This window comes from Parasteatoda tepidariorum, chromosome 7 (assembly GCF_043381705.1).
Source record: "Parasteatoda tepidariorum isolate YZ-2023 chromosome 7, CAS_Ptep_4.0, whole genome shotgun sequence".
Taxonomy (NCBI): Eukaryota; Metazoa; Arthropoda; class Arachnida; order Araneae; family Theridiidae; genus Parasteatoda; species Parasteatoda tepidariorum.
Window position 1 is genome coordinate 71,269,938 of NC_092210.1, and position 15,879 is coordinate 71,285,816.

The 15,879-nt window shown below is 31.6% G+C and overlaps 2 protein-coding genes across 2 annotated transcripts in view; both read left to right on the top strand.

Annotated features, from left to right (window-relative positions):
* Positions 1 to 1,770, top strand: part of LOC139426110 (uncharacterized MFS-type transporter C09D4.1-like) — a 14,280-nt gene extending 12,510 nt beyond the window's left edge. The window contains exon 5 of the mRNA XM_071183815.1: positions 1,682 to 1,770. Within this exon, the coding sequence (XP_071039916.1) occupies positions 1,682 to 1,770 (89 nt within the window). The remainder of the gene's footprint in view (positions 1 to 1,681) is intronic.
* Positions 652 to 15,661, top strand: LOC107440032 (choline/ethanolamine transporter FLVCR2-like). Its single transcript, XM_043043637.2, has 6 exons — positions 652 to 2,016; positions 4,274 to 4,377; positions 8,506 to 8,616; positions 10,265 to 10,370; positions 12,129 to 12,240; positions 15,384 to 15,661. Exons 1-6 carry the CDS (start codon positions 1,951 to 1,953, stop codon positions 15,488 to 15,490), a joined length of 606 nt encoding a protein of 201 aa, XP_042899571.2. The 5' UTR covers positions 652 to 1,950; the 3' UTR covers positions 15,491 to 15,661.
* The last annotated feature ends 218 nt before the right edge of the window (positions 15,662 to 15,879 follow it).

A 15,879-nucleotide genomic window follows, 5' to 3' on the forward strand; every position in this document is an offset into this window, starting at 1 on the left:
TTTGCCCGATACTCCAAACACTGATGTTTCTTCTAATCTATCGTCAGTAAGTATTAAAATATAGAATAAATATAAATATATCAAATAAATATAATAATATTAACGAATAAATTAATATAAAATTGGATATAACAAATATTTCGGACATTCACCAAAGCGACTATGTGATTGTTGACATTCACCGGTGAGAGTCAGAAATAAGGGTATTTAGCAAATATTTCGGACATACACCAAGCGACTATGTGAAAGTTGACATTCACCGGTGAATGTCGACATTCTCCAGATTTCGGTGTGTCACCGTAACAGATACATATAAAACACCTTAAAAATTGCACTTGCTTTTTTTTCAAGCTGCATTGATATTTGATATAATTTATTCCATAAAGTTTTTTAATACTTCATTGTATGAAAGGATGAAAATCTACACGTAATAGATTCACTAACTACTAAATAAAATCTATCAATAGAAGAATGGACTAATCGTCAACCTCTATGCTCCTTTACACATAATGGTAATTGGTGATTAGAATTCTCTCCTCAGAGTTGTTTATTCTCGGAAACTCGTATAAGAAAGGGGAGATTTCTTGTGAAATCGCATGATAGAGTAATGAAGAGAAATTACTACTGTTAGGGCAAACTACTAAGAGAGAGTTTTTTGTTTAACTAGCATCGGTTGATTTTTTGAAGTGAAACTTCTAATGCGACTTCCAACAAGGTTGCGTTAAACGTTTAACGCTACCATGGCAACGAGCGGCCTGTGATCCTTGCAGGAAATTTTAATGTGACTTTCTCGTTACCTGAAGCTGAAACATTATTAACCTTCCTTCAAGACAAATTTGGATTGGAAATGATAAATGGTAGGAATGATCCAACAACCAAAGGGGGAACTACCATTGATGCAGTTTTTGCAAGAAATATTGAAAAAATAGAACTCAAACATTTCGTATCTTACTTTAGTTATCATAATCCCATTGTAAATGTTATAGATTTGGATATTTCTCCAGTCGAAAATGATAATTAAAAGATGCGATCAATTGTGAATTGTAAGCACTGTTAATAAATTTTATCTTAAAGAAACAATATGATTTCACTAAAATTCAATTTCTACCCCTTCCTATTTTCATTTCCACATTACGAAGTTTCACTTCTTCCGAGCGGAGGGACTTCAAGCACTATTTTTTTTTATTGCTAAACTTTATGAAATTTTTATTTTTATTGCTTCAAACGCACTCTATATTAAAATTTCAAAAAGTCAAATTCAACATTATTTTATTTTTGCCAAGCTTGGTGCTTTTATCTAAATCACTTTATTTGATTTAAATCAAATTTTCTTGACGAATAGCCAACATCTTGCCGAGACTACTTCTGCTGTCTCTTAGCATGACAACGCTAGACTAACTTAGATACCTCCTCCATCAAAAAGATGAAATTGAAAACACTTTACTCGCCCACCTACTTATTTTTAAGAAAAGACCATGATGGCGTTACCAACTCAATATTTATAGGAAACAGAAGGAAACTCTCTCGCACTTTTTAATTAGCTACAACAAATCCCTTACATTTCAATAAAGCCGAAGACTCATTTCTGAGTGCCATTGGTTGGCTTTCCCTAACCATATTCTTAAATGCTTTTCTGTTCTTGATATTCTATAAGATACGATTGTATTTTGGAACTTTTTAGAGATTTTCGGTTCTATGAACATGGTGTCGCTTAGCAGCATCCAGCATCATCGGCAATCTGACGCAACCCACACAACAAATCCTTATTGAAAGCATATTGCGAATGAAGAACTTCATGGGAATATAAGTAAAAAGAAAAGATTCACTGCTAGTAGGGCGTACACTTTTTTATTTTCTGCAATTATTTAAAATCAATATTGCATTTTTAAGCCTCTCAAGTGTTATTTGTTTTCCTTAAACCATACTAAAGAGCATCAATATTTTTCAGGAATGATGTATGGATCATTTCTAGCATTTACTACTGTTTTGAATAATTTAATTCTTCGCTACTTCCCGGTAAGAATTATAAAATATAATATACAATTGTTTTATAGATAATTTAACAACATTTAAGGATGAACAACAATAGGATGTTGTCCAATAAATTTTTAAGAAATTAACTACATGGTACGAGCTGTAAAACCACGTTTGGAACTGCGTTTATTGTTTAAAATCAAATAAATTCTAGATCCTATCTTTTTAGGCCATTTCTTGTACAATGCGCAAAATAAGCGAGCACCTTGAGTAACTGTTTTTATATAATAAACAGATTTCCATGAGCAAATTTCCGAGAACTAAGTCCTGACAGTTCAAGGGCTTAACCTTCTGCTCAAATTAATATGCTAATTAAATTTTGCTAACGATTTTTAAGTTACGAAATAAGACGCAAAAACATACTAAAACTAAGAATGACCCTTTCAGCACGACAAATTTTTAACTCTTTAATTGCATTCCTGCTGGCTGTAAAATAGTTTGCAGGGTATTTTTTACTACAAATGTAACAACTGATGTTTCTTAAACTAACAATTATCGATTGTTAATTTTTTCCTTCCATCGTACTCCCGGTTAATTTTTCAACAAATCTTGGTAATTTCAAATTTCTGAGTTTTATAGTTTCTACGCAGCAAAGCATAAGGGAACGTAAAGTTGAACACCCAAAGCAACGCTTACGATTTGTTAATGCATCGAGATTATTATCGTGAATGATTTAATATTTTTTGTATTTATTTTGCTTTAGATAAGTGAACTATATACACCATTGCATTCATCCTTTTTTTAGAAAAGATGGAATTTAGCAATCTTCATACACTAAATTTTGCTTGGTCTTTAAAATTAGTTTAGGCACTGCGATATTTAGCTCATTGAACAAAAAATATTATTTTTACTTAATTATTATTACTTCAGTGGTTGCTCCTTGTTATTAAACTATATTTGCAAAAGAAGGAACGTCTTTTTTGTATTTATTTCATTAAAAAAAATTTTTTAAGTATTATGTTAAAGTGTACCTAAATACCTCTTAGAACAAATAACTGTTTTGTGACGTATGTTATTAAATACTAATTAAATTGCTGAACTATTAATGTACTTTGTGCAAACTGTAAACGGTCAACCCTCAATAGTTTTTGATCTAATGATCTGATCTTCACGTTCTAGGATTCCATCTTAGTGGTTCGAAAAAGGTCTTTAAATATGTTAATTAATTAGTGCATACAATATTTTAAGTTGCAAAATCAGACACAGAAGCATACCTTTTTTGAAAATTTCGGGTTTTTAACCCCCAAAATATAGGGGTAGCCGTAATTTGGGATATATGGTCACAATAGTTTGGTTAGGATAGCGTACCAAATTCGAGACTCCTTAACGTTAATTTTATTTCTTACGTATTTCACCATATAGTGAAATTTTTAAGTGAATTGACGAATTTTTGCGTGCAATTATAAAATTCATTTATTCATAGATAATTCCATGAAAAAATTAACTTTTAGTTAATATTTATTATTTTATATTATTCTAGTTAGCCGAATATATTTACGTCGAAGAATTCCCTTGTAAGGTATACAATTTTTTACATCATTTAAAAAAAATTCAATTTTACAAGGCAAAATACAAAATTTGATCGAAATCAGACGAATAGTTTCTGAGAAATCTTATTTTGAAAAAGTCCCATTTTTAAAATTAAATTTATTAGGAACTATTCGACCGATTTCTTTCAAATTTTGTAATTTGCTTAGTAAAATTACTTTCTTAAAAATTCCATGAAAAATTTTATACCTTACAATTCGAAATGTTTTCATCTATTACTAAGTAGGATTATAGGTATTTATTAAAAGCAAATTTTTTCCTAGAATTATCATCAAATTAGCGAATTATATATTGTGTGCAAAAAGTTTTATATTCACTTAAAATTTCCTCGCGGTATGACGAAATACGCAAGAAATAAAATTATCATTAAGGAGTCCAAACTTTAGACAGGTCTCCTGACCAAACTAATGTCACCATATTTCTCAGATTGCCTGCTACCACCTACATTTTGGGTTATAGAAAACCGGATCTATAGTTTAAAAAAAGGATGTTTATTCAGATAAAGTACGTTTTTGTATCTGATTTCGTAACTTAAAATATCGTCCGTACAAAGTGATTAGCATATTTGAAGTCACATCCTCGAACCATTAAGATAGAGTCCTAGAACGTGAAGATTCAATTATTAGGTCAAAAATTTTTCAGGGTGGTCCGTTTATTTTATTGTGCATTGTCCATAATTTTAAATTTGTAGGAGAAAGAAGTTGAAATCGGTTGGATGGGCACACTATTAATGGTTTCTGGGCTGGCAGGATCTATGTTAGCCGGTTTTATTCTAGATTTTACCCACAAATTTAGGTAAATATGAACATTTAATCTTTTTACTTAATAATACTTCATTAAAAAACGTTTAACAAATTGATTACTAGTTAGTGTATACGAAGACTAAGTGCATTTGAACTGATTAACTAGTCACCTATTAAGGACGAATTATTTTCGTCAATGAATGGGAAAAAAACCACAAAAGAAGTGAATTAAATTAAAACTACAATTTTAAACTATGCATACCATCTTGCCGTAAAAAAAATTATATGAGTTTTATAACGAGCAAGTAGCTTAAATATTTAAAAATAAATTTTAAAACATTTTTAAAAATCACCAATTTGGTAAGGTTTTTCAACCCAGTTGAAATCAATTAATTCTCAATATTTGCAAATTTTATTAACTTAGATAATGCAGCGCTGGAGTAATTTTTCACGTTATTAAAAAATTAGAACTCGAAAGCTTTTCATTTTTGGAAAACTGTAGCTTTTCTTAGTACATATTATTATTCAAAGAGAGGAATAAAGATTGTATAATTCCCATCCGAATACTCATGAATATAAGTTACCAACTTACGAAAGTTACCAAATAACACATTATTCTCTAAAAAGTATCGATTCGTGTGAGGATCCCTGCGACGACCAGCCTGAACTTATTACTTTATTAATTACCCGCCTAGTTTGACAAGCTTTGTCGCTTCTCCCCGTGGTATGACAATCTAAAAATATGACATTTTACTTCACTGTCCATCCTGAAAAAGAAAATTTTTTAAAAAAATAATTTTTTAAAAAAAGAAAAAGAACAATACAGCTGCTGCCTTCCTCTGACGTCATAGCGAAACGTGACTATTTATCTTGTACAGTCTTTTCTCTTTACTGCATTATTCCATTGAATACGGCGTTATGGTTCTTTAGGAAATTTAAACATCTTAATTTACGATAATACTTTAGTCTCTCGATACATAGGGCGTCAAAAAGCAGAACAACTGCAAATGAATTTTTCACCATCGGAAACAAACAATTACATAAAAAATTAAGTCAAAAGGTGTAAACAGAAGAAAACTGGAAACAAATACAAGAGAATATTCTACCAGATGTTAGAGCAATCTCTACAAATACTGCCCCTTGCCGTTAAGAACACAAAACATGGTTGAGAATTAAGTTTATATTTAATTATGAGCTGTGATAGCTCAGAGCATAGAAAACTCGCCTCCCAATGAGGTACCCTGTCTAAAATCTCAGCGATGGCTGGTCGATACGAATTCCACACCCGGCTAGCACCGACCACAGTAAAATATCCCCAGTGGTAGATCATGGGTTAGAGTCCCCCAGGGCTAAAGAGAATAGAGGGGCTAGTTCACTCCGCTCTTAGAGCTGAAGCTACGATTTCCCTCCTCATGACGTCACTGTGTCCACAGATCTCGGAGATCGCAAGCAAAGATATGATAACTTTGCATCTTTCTCTTTGTAAAAATAAGTTAGACTTTTTCTGGTTATTAGCCTTCAAACTTTACGTAATTAACACATTATTTCCGTTCATAAACATAGTTCAAAAAAAACTTTCTTGGTTATTATATTAAAAAAATACCATTTTAAACTTATAAAAATGTTTTGCTAGTTGGTGAAAATGACACGATAAATACTTTATTTTAAAAAGTTCAGTTTTAACTTTAACTATTAAGAAAAATGAAGGCATATATCGACACTTTTTTTATCTACATATTCTTTTATAAAGATAAGTTAAGTTAAATTTAGAATCCCTGATTTTAAAATATGTCGTTAATAGCAATTTGTTCATACTTAATCATTAGGAAACATCAACCTTAAACGCTAATTACTGAAACAAAATAATAATTTAGGTTCATAATGACATTAGAAATTTTACAATTGTTTATAGACATTTAAATTTACGATGATATAATTTATAGATATTTAAATTGAAGAGAATATAATTTTTAAAAAAAATCATAAATATTTAGAATAACTACATTAAAAAATATGTTATGAAATTAGGAGAATTTCAACTATATACTATATATTTTATTTATACTTTTTACTTACATTTTAATTTTCTTTGACTTTATCTATTTTTTAATTCTTTTCACCTGCCTTTCTTTATGAAGTAACGAGGCGGTTTCTATTTAGATAATGAATTTTTATAAAAGTTCTTTACGACAGAATAAACGTATTGCTGTTTTATATTAACTGTGTCATTTCGGAATCCATTCTTTACATAGTTGTTCATTTACTTTAGGGAACACGCGAAAAATTATACTTTTTCCTTTTGTTTTTGTATCAGAATTTTTGCAAGTTGCAATCGCGCAAACTGGCATTTCGATAATAGTTTTAAATTCTTGTAAATTCACTGCAAAAACTGAGGAAAGTCATTATAGAAAATAACAAATGTCTTAGAATATCTCGCAAAAAGAAATGATCCAATATTAGTTAGAGCTAGTAAGGCCAAACGCTCCGTTCTTGAAGTAAAAGTGCGAGCTTTGCGCCAAAGTGACGCCAATAGAGTGACGTCGGAGGATCGGCGCGGCGAGAGATACTTCAAAGGAGTGAACCAGCCCTTCTATTCTCTTTAGCCCTGAGAGTCCCCTTGCCATCAGGCTAATCTTAAGAGACTTACGTGGTTTTTCTCTCCACGTAAAGCAAATGCGGGTTAGTTCCATCAAAAAGTCATCCAGGAAGGTAAAAATTTTCCCAATCGCATTCATAAATACAAAGGCTACGAAGTTGAATATTGGAAGTTGTAAACTTAAAAATTGGGCCGGCTGTTCAACGCCGGGGATAAAATTAAATATTCAATTATAAAAAAAAAAGACATAAATTGCAATTGGACTTTTAACATTGACTCATAATGTTGAGTGAACCTGTTAGAACTGTGAAAAGATAAATGGCATCAGGCGAAGGTTTAACTCTGCTTTCGAAAGACATGTGACAGCAAAAGTCTGATGCAAACGCAAAACACAATCTTGCCGGATGTCGGACACACCCAAAATCGAGTTTAAATAAGCAGCAAAATCCTAATTATTAGATTTTATTTTCAATCAAAACCACAGAGCGTAACTATTTTTTTTTTCTTAATCCTTTTAAATAAAACTAAAAAGGAAATTATATTTTTTCATATAGTTTAAATATGAATGAGACCATAAAATAACTACCTCTGTTGATATAAATCTTCAATTTTAACTTTGCATCTGAAATTTACTTAATGCTTCACAAATCCATTTAAATTTATCTACGCAAACCTGAAATCACTTAAAACAATCCTATATTGTTATCCTATTATTTTTAATCCTACTTACCTGACTTCATTTGACTTCAAAAATACTGTATAAAAATCTCAATAATGTATTTCAGAGAGAAAAATTGAATATAAACTAATTTTCCATGTTTACCTTAGTTTCTAATTAAAAGTCACTGTGTTAACGGAGTTAACGACCATGCCAACCTTCATCTATCAAAAGGTACCTCATGATTGAATCAAGTTAGCATGTCTTGTATACCAGTGAATTGATGTTTAATTTTCCTAGTGGTAGTTACGCCACAATACTGTCCCACCAAAATTTTATCAGGGATAAAATTCGATGAAAGAATCTCACTAGTCGCTGTACTTGTAAAAGACCGGGAGAGCTGTTTGTTGAGTTCTGAATGTGAGAGGTGTATTAACATCACGTCGTAACGTTCGTTGTTGCTTCTGTGTTGCATTTCGCAATCACAAGTAGCAAGTCAACTGTTCAATGTGGACAATCCATCGAAGTGGGCGTTACTGCGTGTTCAAATCACGTCCGGGTCACCAATGTGAGTACGGAGTTAACGACCATGCCAACCTTCATCTATCAAAAGGTACCTCATGATTGAATCAAGTTAGCATGTCTTATATACCAGTGAATTGATGTTTAACTTTCGTAGTGGTAGTTACGCCACAAGTGTGTAGAGTATATGCATATTTTTGAAAGGCAATAATAGATACAACGCGTTGCCATATGACTCAAGCGATCAAGTCGAATCAATCAGGTTAAACTTAGTAAAAAAAATAAAAATAAGTAGATAGATAATCGAAAATCAATCATTTCGACACTTTTCAAAGTCAAGTTGTTATGGATTTAATAACTACATTATCTGATACTTGTTATTAATATGTTTTTATTTTTATTAGAGAAATAACAATACTTGCTTGCGTGATGTCTTTGGTTGCTTTCATCCTATTCGCTTCGTTGCTTGTTTTGAAACAACTCTGGGTGACTTTCTTGACGATATCTTTGCTAGGGTAAATTTTTATGGAAGAGTTTTAAATATTAATCATTCAAAATCTTTTTTCTAATACATGCATATGTCAGCCGATTTTTCTATTTCTTAGAAGTTTGATACTTACCATTGCCAATAATTGCCAAACGTAAAAGAAATTAGTCAATATCATGTAGATAAATTGATCATTTAATAGGAATCATTTAAAAAAAATAGTTCTTGTTTTCCAGAAGGACTCTCGTAAGAGTATAATGATTTGTCTTACTACACGGTATTTAAACAAATTTCCTTTTTAAGTTGAATATTATTTGTAATGGTAAATATCATACATTAGTCTAGGAACTTGACGCTAACGTCCCTCGAATAATGTAATGTTCCTTGCCCTTATATATCTCATCAGTGTTCTAATAGTAAAGTTGTAAAACTTTATTTAAATTAAACGAAAAAATTCTCCTTTAAAAAGTTTAAGCTTGGAATGTATCTCACCCCATTTCCCAATTTTGTTCATATTTTTTAGAAGAAAACAGGGTGGATATTCACAGAAGCAGATAATGTGTAGGAGACAGATTTTATATTACGTGTTTGTAAATAAAATATAATAAATAAAAATTACGTGTTTTTCTACAGATATGAAAGACATAAAAACTTAAAAGCACGTAAATTAGTGTTAAAGCCATAACTATCAACAAACCAACATAAGTTTTGTTGAAAATCATTTCACTGCTAATTTATAGCTGAAAATGATTTGAAGAAACCAAAAAAGTTCTGTTAACCAAAAAAATTATATATAAACTCCCTATGATGGTTTAATGTATTTCAGTTTAAATTTTTTTTTCAGGTGCAGAAAAATAAGTTTAGTAATAGCCGTAGACACTATATTAGATAATACTTGTTCCATACTTCTTGTAATTTGACAGCAAATCTGTATAAGGCAAAAGTTGTTCCGCAGAATAACCAACAGTCTCAAATCAGTTTGTTAAAAAGTTGTATTAAAGAGAAATCTTCTCAAACTCGGCAGGGATTTTTAAAGAAATCAATTTACAAAAACTGGGATGTGGAAGCTATAAGCAAAACAGAATTCCTCACAAACTATAAGCGATTTAAAAATAAAAGAACAGAATTTTTATGGTTATTTGATTCGTAATGCTTAAAGATGTAAGGACAAACAGATTTATAACTGCAGCCTTATTTAAAATTTCTTTAGATATGAGTCTTAATTAAAAAAAAAAATTTAAACTTATTTCGGTCTAATCCCTTATAGCCTATCAACTAGTCTTTCTGATTACTAATCACTCATAGGCCACAAGCATTTCCGTAATAAATCTTTCTGATTACGGAAACTGATAGTAACCACTGTAAGTAGTAGTAACTGATAGTAACTGATATTAAATAAACCATAGAAAAAAGTACTGTTAAACTATTAGTACATTTCTAAATTAAGTGCTTCAATAATAATATAAGTCCAGATTCAGAAAGTGTTGATGAGAGTCAAATGAAATTTAAAGACACAATTGATTAGCCTAGTTTTTTTCACACTATTTAATACTGGTCTTACCTTGAGAGATTGGTCTTACAAAGATTGGTCTTACCTTGTTATAGCGTCAAGTCCCTTACATCAAATAAATATAAATATTAATTAAGTGTCTCTAACATTGTTTCTTTTGTTATAGGTTCTTTCAACTCAGTATCGTGACATTAGCAATTGAATATGGAATTGAAGTAACATATCCCGTTCCAGAAATAGTCACTAGTTCACTGTTATGCACAACTACAAATGTGAGCACCCACAAAGCAATATCATTAAGTTTGATTATATACATCAGCTTCTTTCATTATATTAACTTCAAAATGTGAATATAAAAAAAATCGCACTTAACATTTACTTACGGCTGCTACAACAATTCAGCAGAATAGGTTATCATGCTAAGCGTTGTAAGCAAAAAACTAAGTTTCAACTATTTAATTTCAATTATTGGGATTGCATGGAATAGAAACCAACTGATACTTCATGATTTAGTATGATATCACAAAACTGAAGTTCACAAATAATATCAATAATATAATTAAATTTCCGATTTAATTTAGTAATTGAATGCAGGTTTAAAATTTAAATTTAAAGGAAGTAGTTGCAAACCATTTAAATCAACTAACTTAAAATGCAGAATAAAGGCAAATTATCTTTCCCATTTTGACGCGCAATAATACCAGATATCAATAAAATATTTTGCTTTATGTTACTTTATTTGTATTAATCTGTTTCTGTTGCTCGTAAATAAGAAGAAAAAATAATGCTCGTAACTGTTTTCAGTTTTTATATTTAATAGTTTGACACCGTTCTTTTGTATTTTGTTTAAACAATAACAAAATTTAAATATTTTATTTAATAACCGTCGTTGAGCAGCTGTCCCAATTTTTCTTCTTCACGGCTACTAATGTTCAACTCCTTAGCCTCGTAATTTTGAATTCAATCCAGAAGACAATGGAACTCCTGAATCAAGTATCGGGAGATAATTTGCCTTCGTGGAGGACTTTATGGTGGAACTAATCCGCATTTACGTTACGTGGAGAAGAAAACCACGAAAACCTCCCACTGTTGTCCTGACGACAAGGGGACTCTAACAGATGATCCGTCTACCACTGAGGATATTTTACGTCTACACTGTGGTCGATGCAAGCTGGATGTGGAATTCATATCGACCAGCCATCGCTGGGATTCGAAACCGGTGCACCTCAATGGAAGGCGAAAGCTCTATCCCCTGATCCATCACAACTCAACGTTAAATTGAATAAAATATTTGAAACAATAGGGAGATTTTGCACTTTTACGTTAGCTTCTGTATGCTCCCGTAAGTAAAATTTAAGCAACTGCTCATGCTAGCGTTTATTTTAGATGCTACGCTATGTTGGCGTGATTAACGCATCGAAGACAAAGCTACAAGCACGCTTATTATAGATGTTAAAAGTTATTTTCTGTTTTCTGTTAAACCTGCCCTCGAACTAAAAACATGGAAATGGAATGCGAATTTGGAGAAATATATTGATTTAGAAATGAATCGCGTGATCTTACAACAATTAGTTCATTCAACGAAAAAATAATTTTATTGGTTTTTGTTTAGCATTATGGTTATCTAATTGTACTAGTTTCATGAGAAACTAATTATATTTTCGCTATTTTAAAATAATAAATTATACTTATATTTTAACTATACAGTTTAGCTAAAAGAAGTTAAATAATCAACAAAAGTTCAATAATATTTTTTTAAATATTAATAATAATAATCTGCATTCTTTATCGCTGAATTCATCAAAATCCATAATGTTTCGAATAAGCAGTATTTTTTAAACAAGTCTGTTTTCTTTTTAGCTGCTACATTATGCTTATTATGATTTTTAATTTTATTTTTGGTGAAGTCTCTAAAAATATATAAGGACGGGGATTGCGAAACGCTTATTTACTATTTTTTATTATAATCTATATGTTCTAAAAAGGAAATTATACTATTATCTTAACATTTTCTTTTTTTCATTTTTTAGGCTTTTGGATTATTATTAACAGAAGCTTCATCCAGATTGTTAAATGAATTTGGCCAGTTACCTTTTTTGACTGCAATGTCAACAGTCCTTCTCCTAAGTTCCATTATTCCATGTAAGCACGTAAGCAGTTCAAAATTTGCATTAAAAAAGTTGGAAATATTTATAATTGCCACATACAGTATGAGACAATCGGATTCTTTTACTGCTTGTTAGAAAGAAATATTCAAATATTTAACTTTACAAAATGACTTTTAAGAGCAAAAATTATCAGAACTGCATATTCCATCAACTAGTTTTTATTTACATGAATTTAAAACTGTTTCCATCGAGAGTTGTTGAATTGTTCTCTTTTAACGCACATTATAGAATAATCTTTACGATCATGACGTCTTTTAAAACTAATGCGACAATAATAATAATTAATTTTATCTGAATAGTTGAGCAATTGATAAATACTAGCTGGCTCTTTAGACTGGTGTAGTTAATACTCTTCTGATCGTTGAGGGGGAAATTTGTAGTTAGGATGCTTTACTTTGGAAAGGATATGTCAGAGTATCCCTTCTGGCGCCTTGGTCATCTACACTGACGGTAGCAAGTTGGAAGACGGTAGAAGCGGGAGTGGTGTTTTTGTCAACAGCAATGATAGTGAAGTCAGGATCAGTATCCGAAACCCTGACAATTGCTTAGTCTTTAGAACTGAAATCATGGCTATTGAAACTGCCCTTAATTATGCCCAGACAACTTAAAATAATTGCAATTGGATATTGACTGATAGTAGGAGTGCTATTCAGTATTTCAAGAACTCGCCGGAAATATTTGATATTCCTGGCCAGGAGATTATGAAACTTCTATCTGAGATAGGCCTGAAGACACCAATAAGCCTCCAATGGATCCCATCGCATGTCGGGGTACATGGCAATGAGACGGCCGATGTGCTCGCCAAGAATGACTGTGATCTTCCTATGGACTGTTTGAACCGTCTTACTCCCACTGAGATCCACTCCTTGGGAAAACATTGTTTGCTTCCAGTGTGGCGCCATACTCCAACCCATCAGTAGTATGCTGGCAACGGCCCTGGCCTATCACTAACATGTTGAGACCCTCGGCCTTTCCAATCGGCCATGGCCAGATTTCGTAGTGGCCATCTTAAGTGTTTAAGGTTTCAAAAAGGAGAGAAAACTTTCCAACCTTGTTCCTGCTCACAACCTGCTAGTCCTGATCACCTTCTTTTTTGCCTTCGCACTTCTTTTAAGCAGCTGCTGGTTGATCGGGACTTTTTGCAGATATATGGGGAACTGGCGCGACGGGGCCTTCTGGACCTGGTCTAGGCTTTCCTTCTCCAGGGGGATGCGTAACAATAACAGGATATGTCAACATTAACAGTTTCACTATTTGATATCGGCTTTAACCATTGTACTTTTTTTTCTTTTGTTGAAAAGTTGCAAATCTCACCAGCTGAAGAAAATGATCGAAATCTATAAAAAAAAGTTAAATTCATTTTTTAAAGTTAATTTTATTGAAAACAGAAAGATCAGAAATTCGCACGATTGTGAAATATAAGGTCTTGTGGCATCGCAGACAACAGAGGAAATTGATAGTGTATTTGGCTCTGGTGTTAGTAAGCTTTAGTGTTGGTTGAACAAAGATAAATCACTAACCACACTCCTAAGCGTAATAATACAGGAATGTCCTTATATCTGTAAACTATGAATTTTGTCTTTTTTCTGCAGATAACATTGCGGCGTAACTACCAGTACGAAAATTAAACATAAATTCCCTGGTATATAAGACATGTTAACTTGTTTCAATCACGAGGTACCTTTTGATAGATGATGGTTAGCATGGTCGATAACTCCGCCCCCACATTGGTGACCCGGACGTGATTTGTACACGCAGTAACGCCCACTTATCCATTAACTTGACGGTAACGCCTACTTCGATGGATAGTCGACATTGAACATTTGACTTGCTACTTGTGACTGCAAAATCCAACACAGAAGCAACAACGAACGCTACGACGTGATGCTAATACACCTCTCACATTCAGCACTCAACAAACAGCTCTTTCGGTCTTTCACAAGTACAGCAACTAGTGGTATCCGTTCATCGAATTTCTATCCCTGATAAAATTCTGGTGGGGGAGTAATGTGGCGTAACTACCACTACGAAAATTAAATATCAATTCACGGGTATATAAGACATGCTAACTTGATTCAATCACGAGGTACCTTTTGATAGATGAAGGTGGGCATGGTCGATAACTCCGCCCCCACAACATCAAACATCGTTGTAAAAAGATATATATAACATTTTAGAGGTTTGAATTAATAGTTTAAAGAAAATCATAAAAACAAGAAGATCCGTTATCAACTAAATCACGCAAACCACAAAAAGTGCACATAATAGGACATTTCAGCATAGAAGGCAGTAAAAGTATGTTATCGTCTGAAAGTGGCACGCTCCACCAATAATTGATATGACAGGACAGTATACAGGAGCCTAGCACAGTTTATATTTAAAATTTCTACAGTCATTTTAAAACGGATCAAAAATAAATCTAAAAAATTACTTTGTTACTAAGTTTTCATTTCTATAAAAATAAAAAATTATTCTAAATAAGTTCTGATCGTATAACTAACTAAAACTACTTGAATTATTACTTAAGACAACCTAACAAAATGAATCTGAAAAAAATACTTAGCGTATAATTAAGTTTTTCAACGCAACTTTAACAAAATGAATAACAACTGTAGTGTTGCCAATAAATAGAGAAATTCTCGATTTCATGTGGCAATTCTCTATTTGCCACATAAGAGAAATGTATATAGATAGATTCCTCTAAAATTATAAATGAAAAACTAATGACAATATAAAGATAATACACGTTTTAAATAGTTCAAAACAATGTTTTTGATAAACACATTACAATTTCTATGACGGCAATGCGATGTTTCTGTGTATTATGCAAGTGAAAATTTTTCAAAATCCGAAACAAATAATACTAAGAAACAGTTTGAAGCAAAAATGTCATCTTTAAAAAAAAGAGAGGCTTTTAGCTATATTTCCCATTCCTTTAAAATTAAAGGCTATGTTTATGAAACACCTTATAAGTGATAAGTACATCAGAATTAGAACTTATACTTCAGCAGAATAATTTTTCATTGCTTGTATAAGGTAATTTTATTGATTAATTGATCGAATGTGTGTCATATAAGTATGATTCTAATTGTATGAATTATCATTTTTTTTTAATAGTTTTCATCACTTCGAAATACAAAAGAAGTCTACAGAATGCTAATCAAACGCTAAATGAAAAAATAACTCAAGAAAATAAAAGCAAAATTTTACAACACCTATCGTGATTTGTATACAGCGACTATTTCTATTGTATTTATTGTGAATATTCCGTTTTCCATTTATTATGCATATTCTGTTTACTTCCATTTATTATGTATATTCTGTTCATTTCCATTTATTGTACTACTGTATATTCCAAAATGAAAAATAAAAACAATCCTCGGTGGAAAAAAGGATTTATGGTTTTTATATTTGAATTAGAGTCATGGGAAAAATCGTAATAAAATATGCAAGACATTCTGAAATTAAAAAATTGTATTTTTCGTTTCAAATGGATAAAGATTCAGTGGCATCTCACAAAATCAGATTTTCCTGTTTAAACTGAAACTATAATTAGATACCAGAAAGTTATGTTGATTTTGGCTATGGAGCAAATACACAACTAGAATAGAGC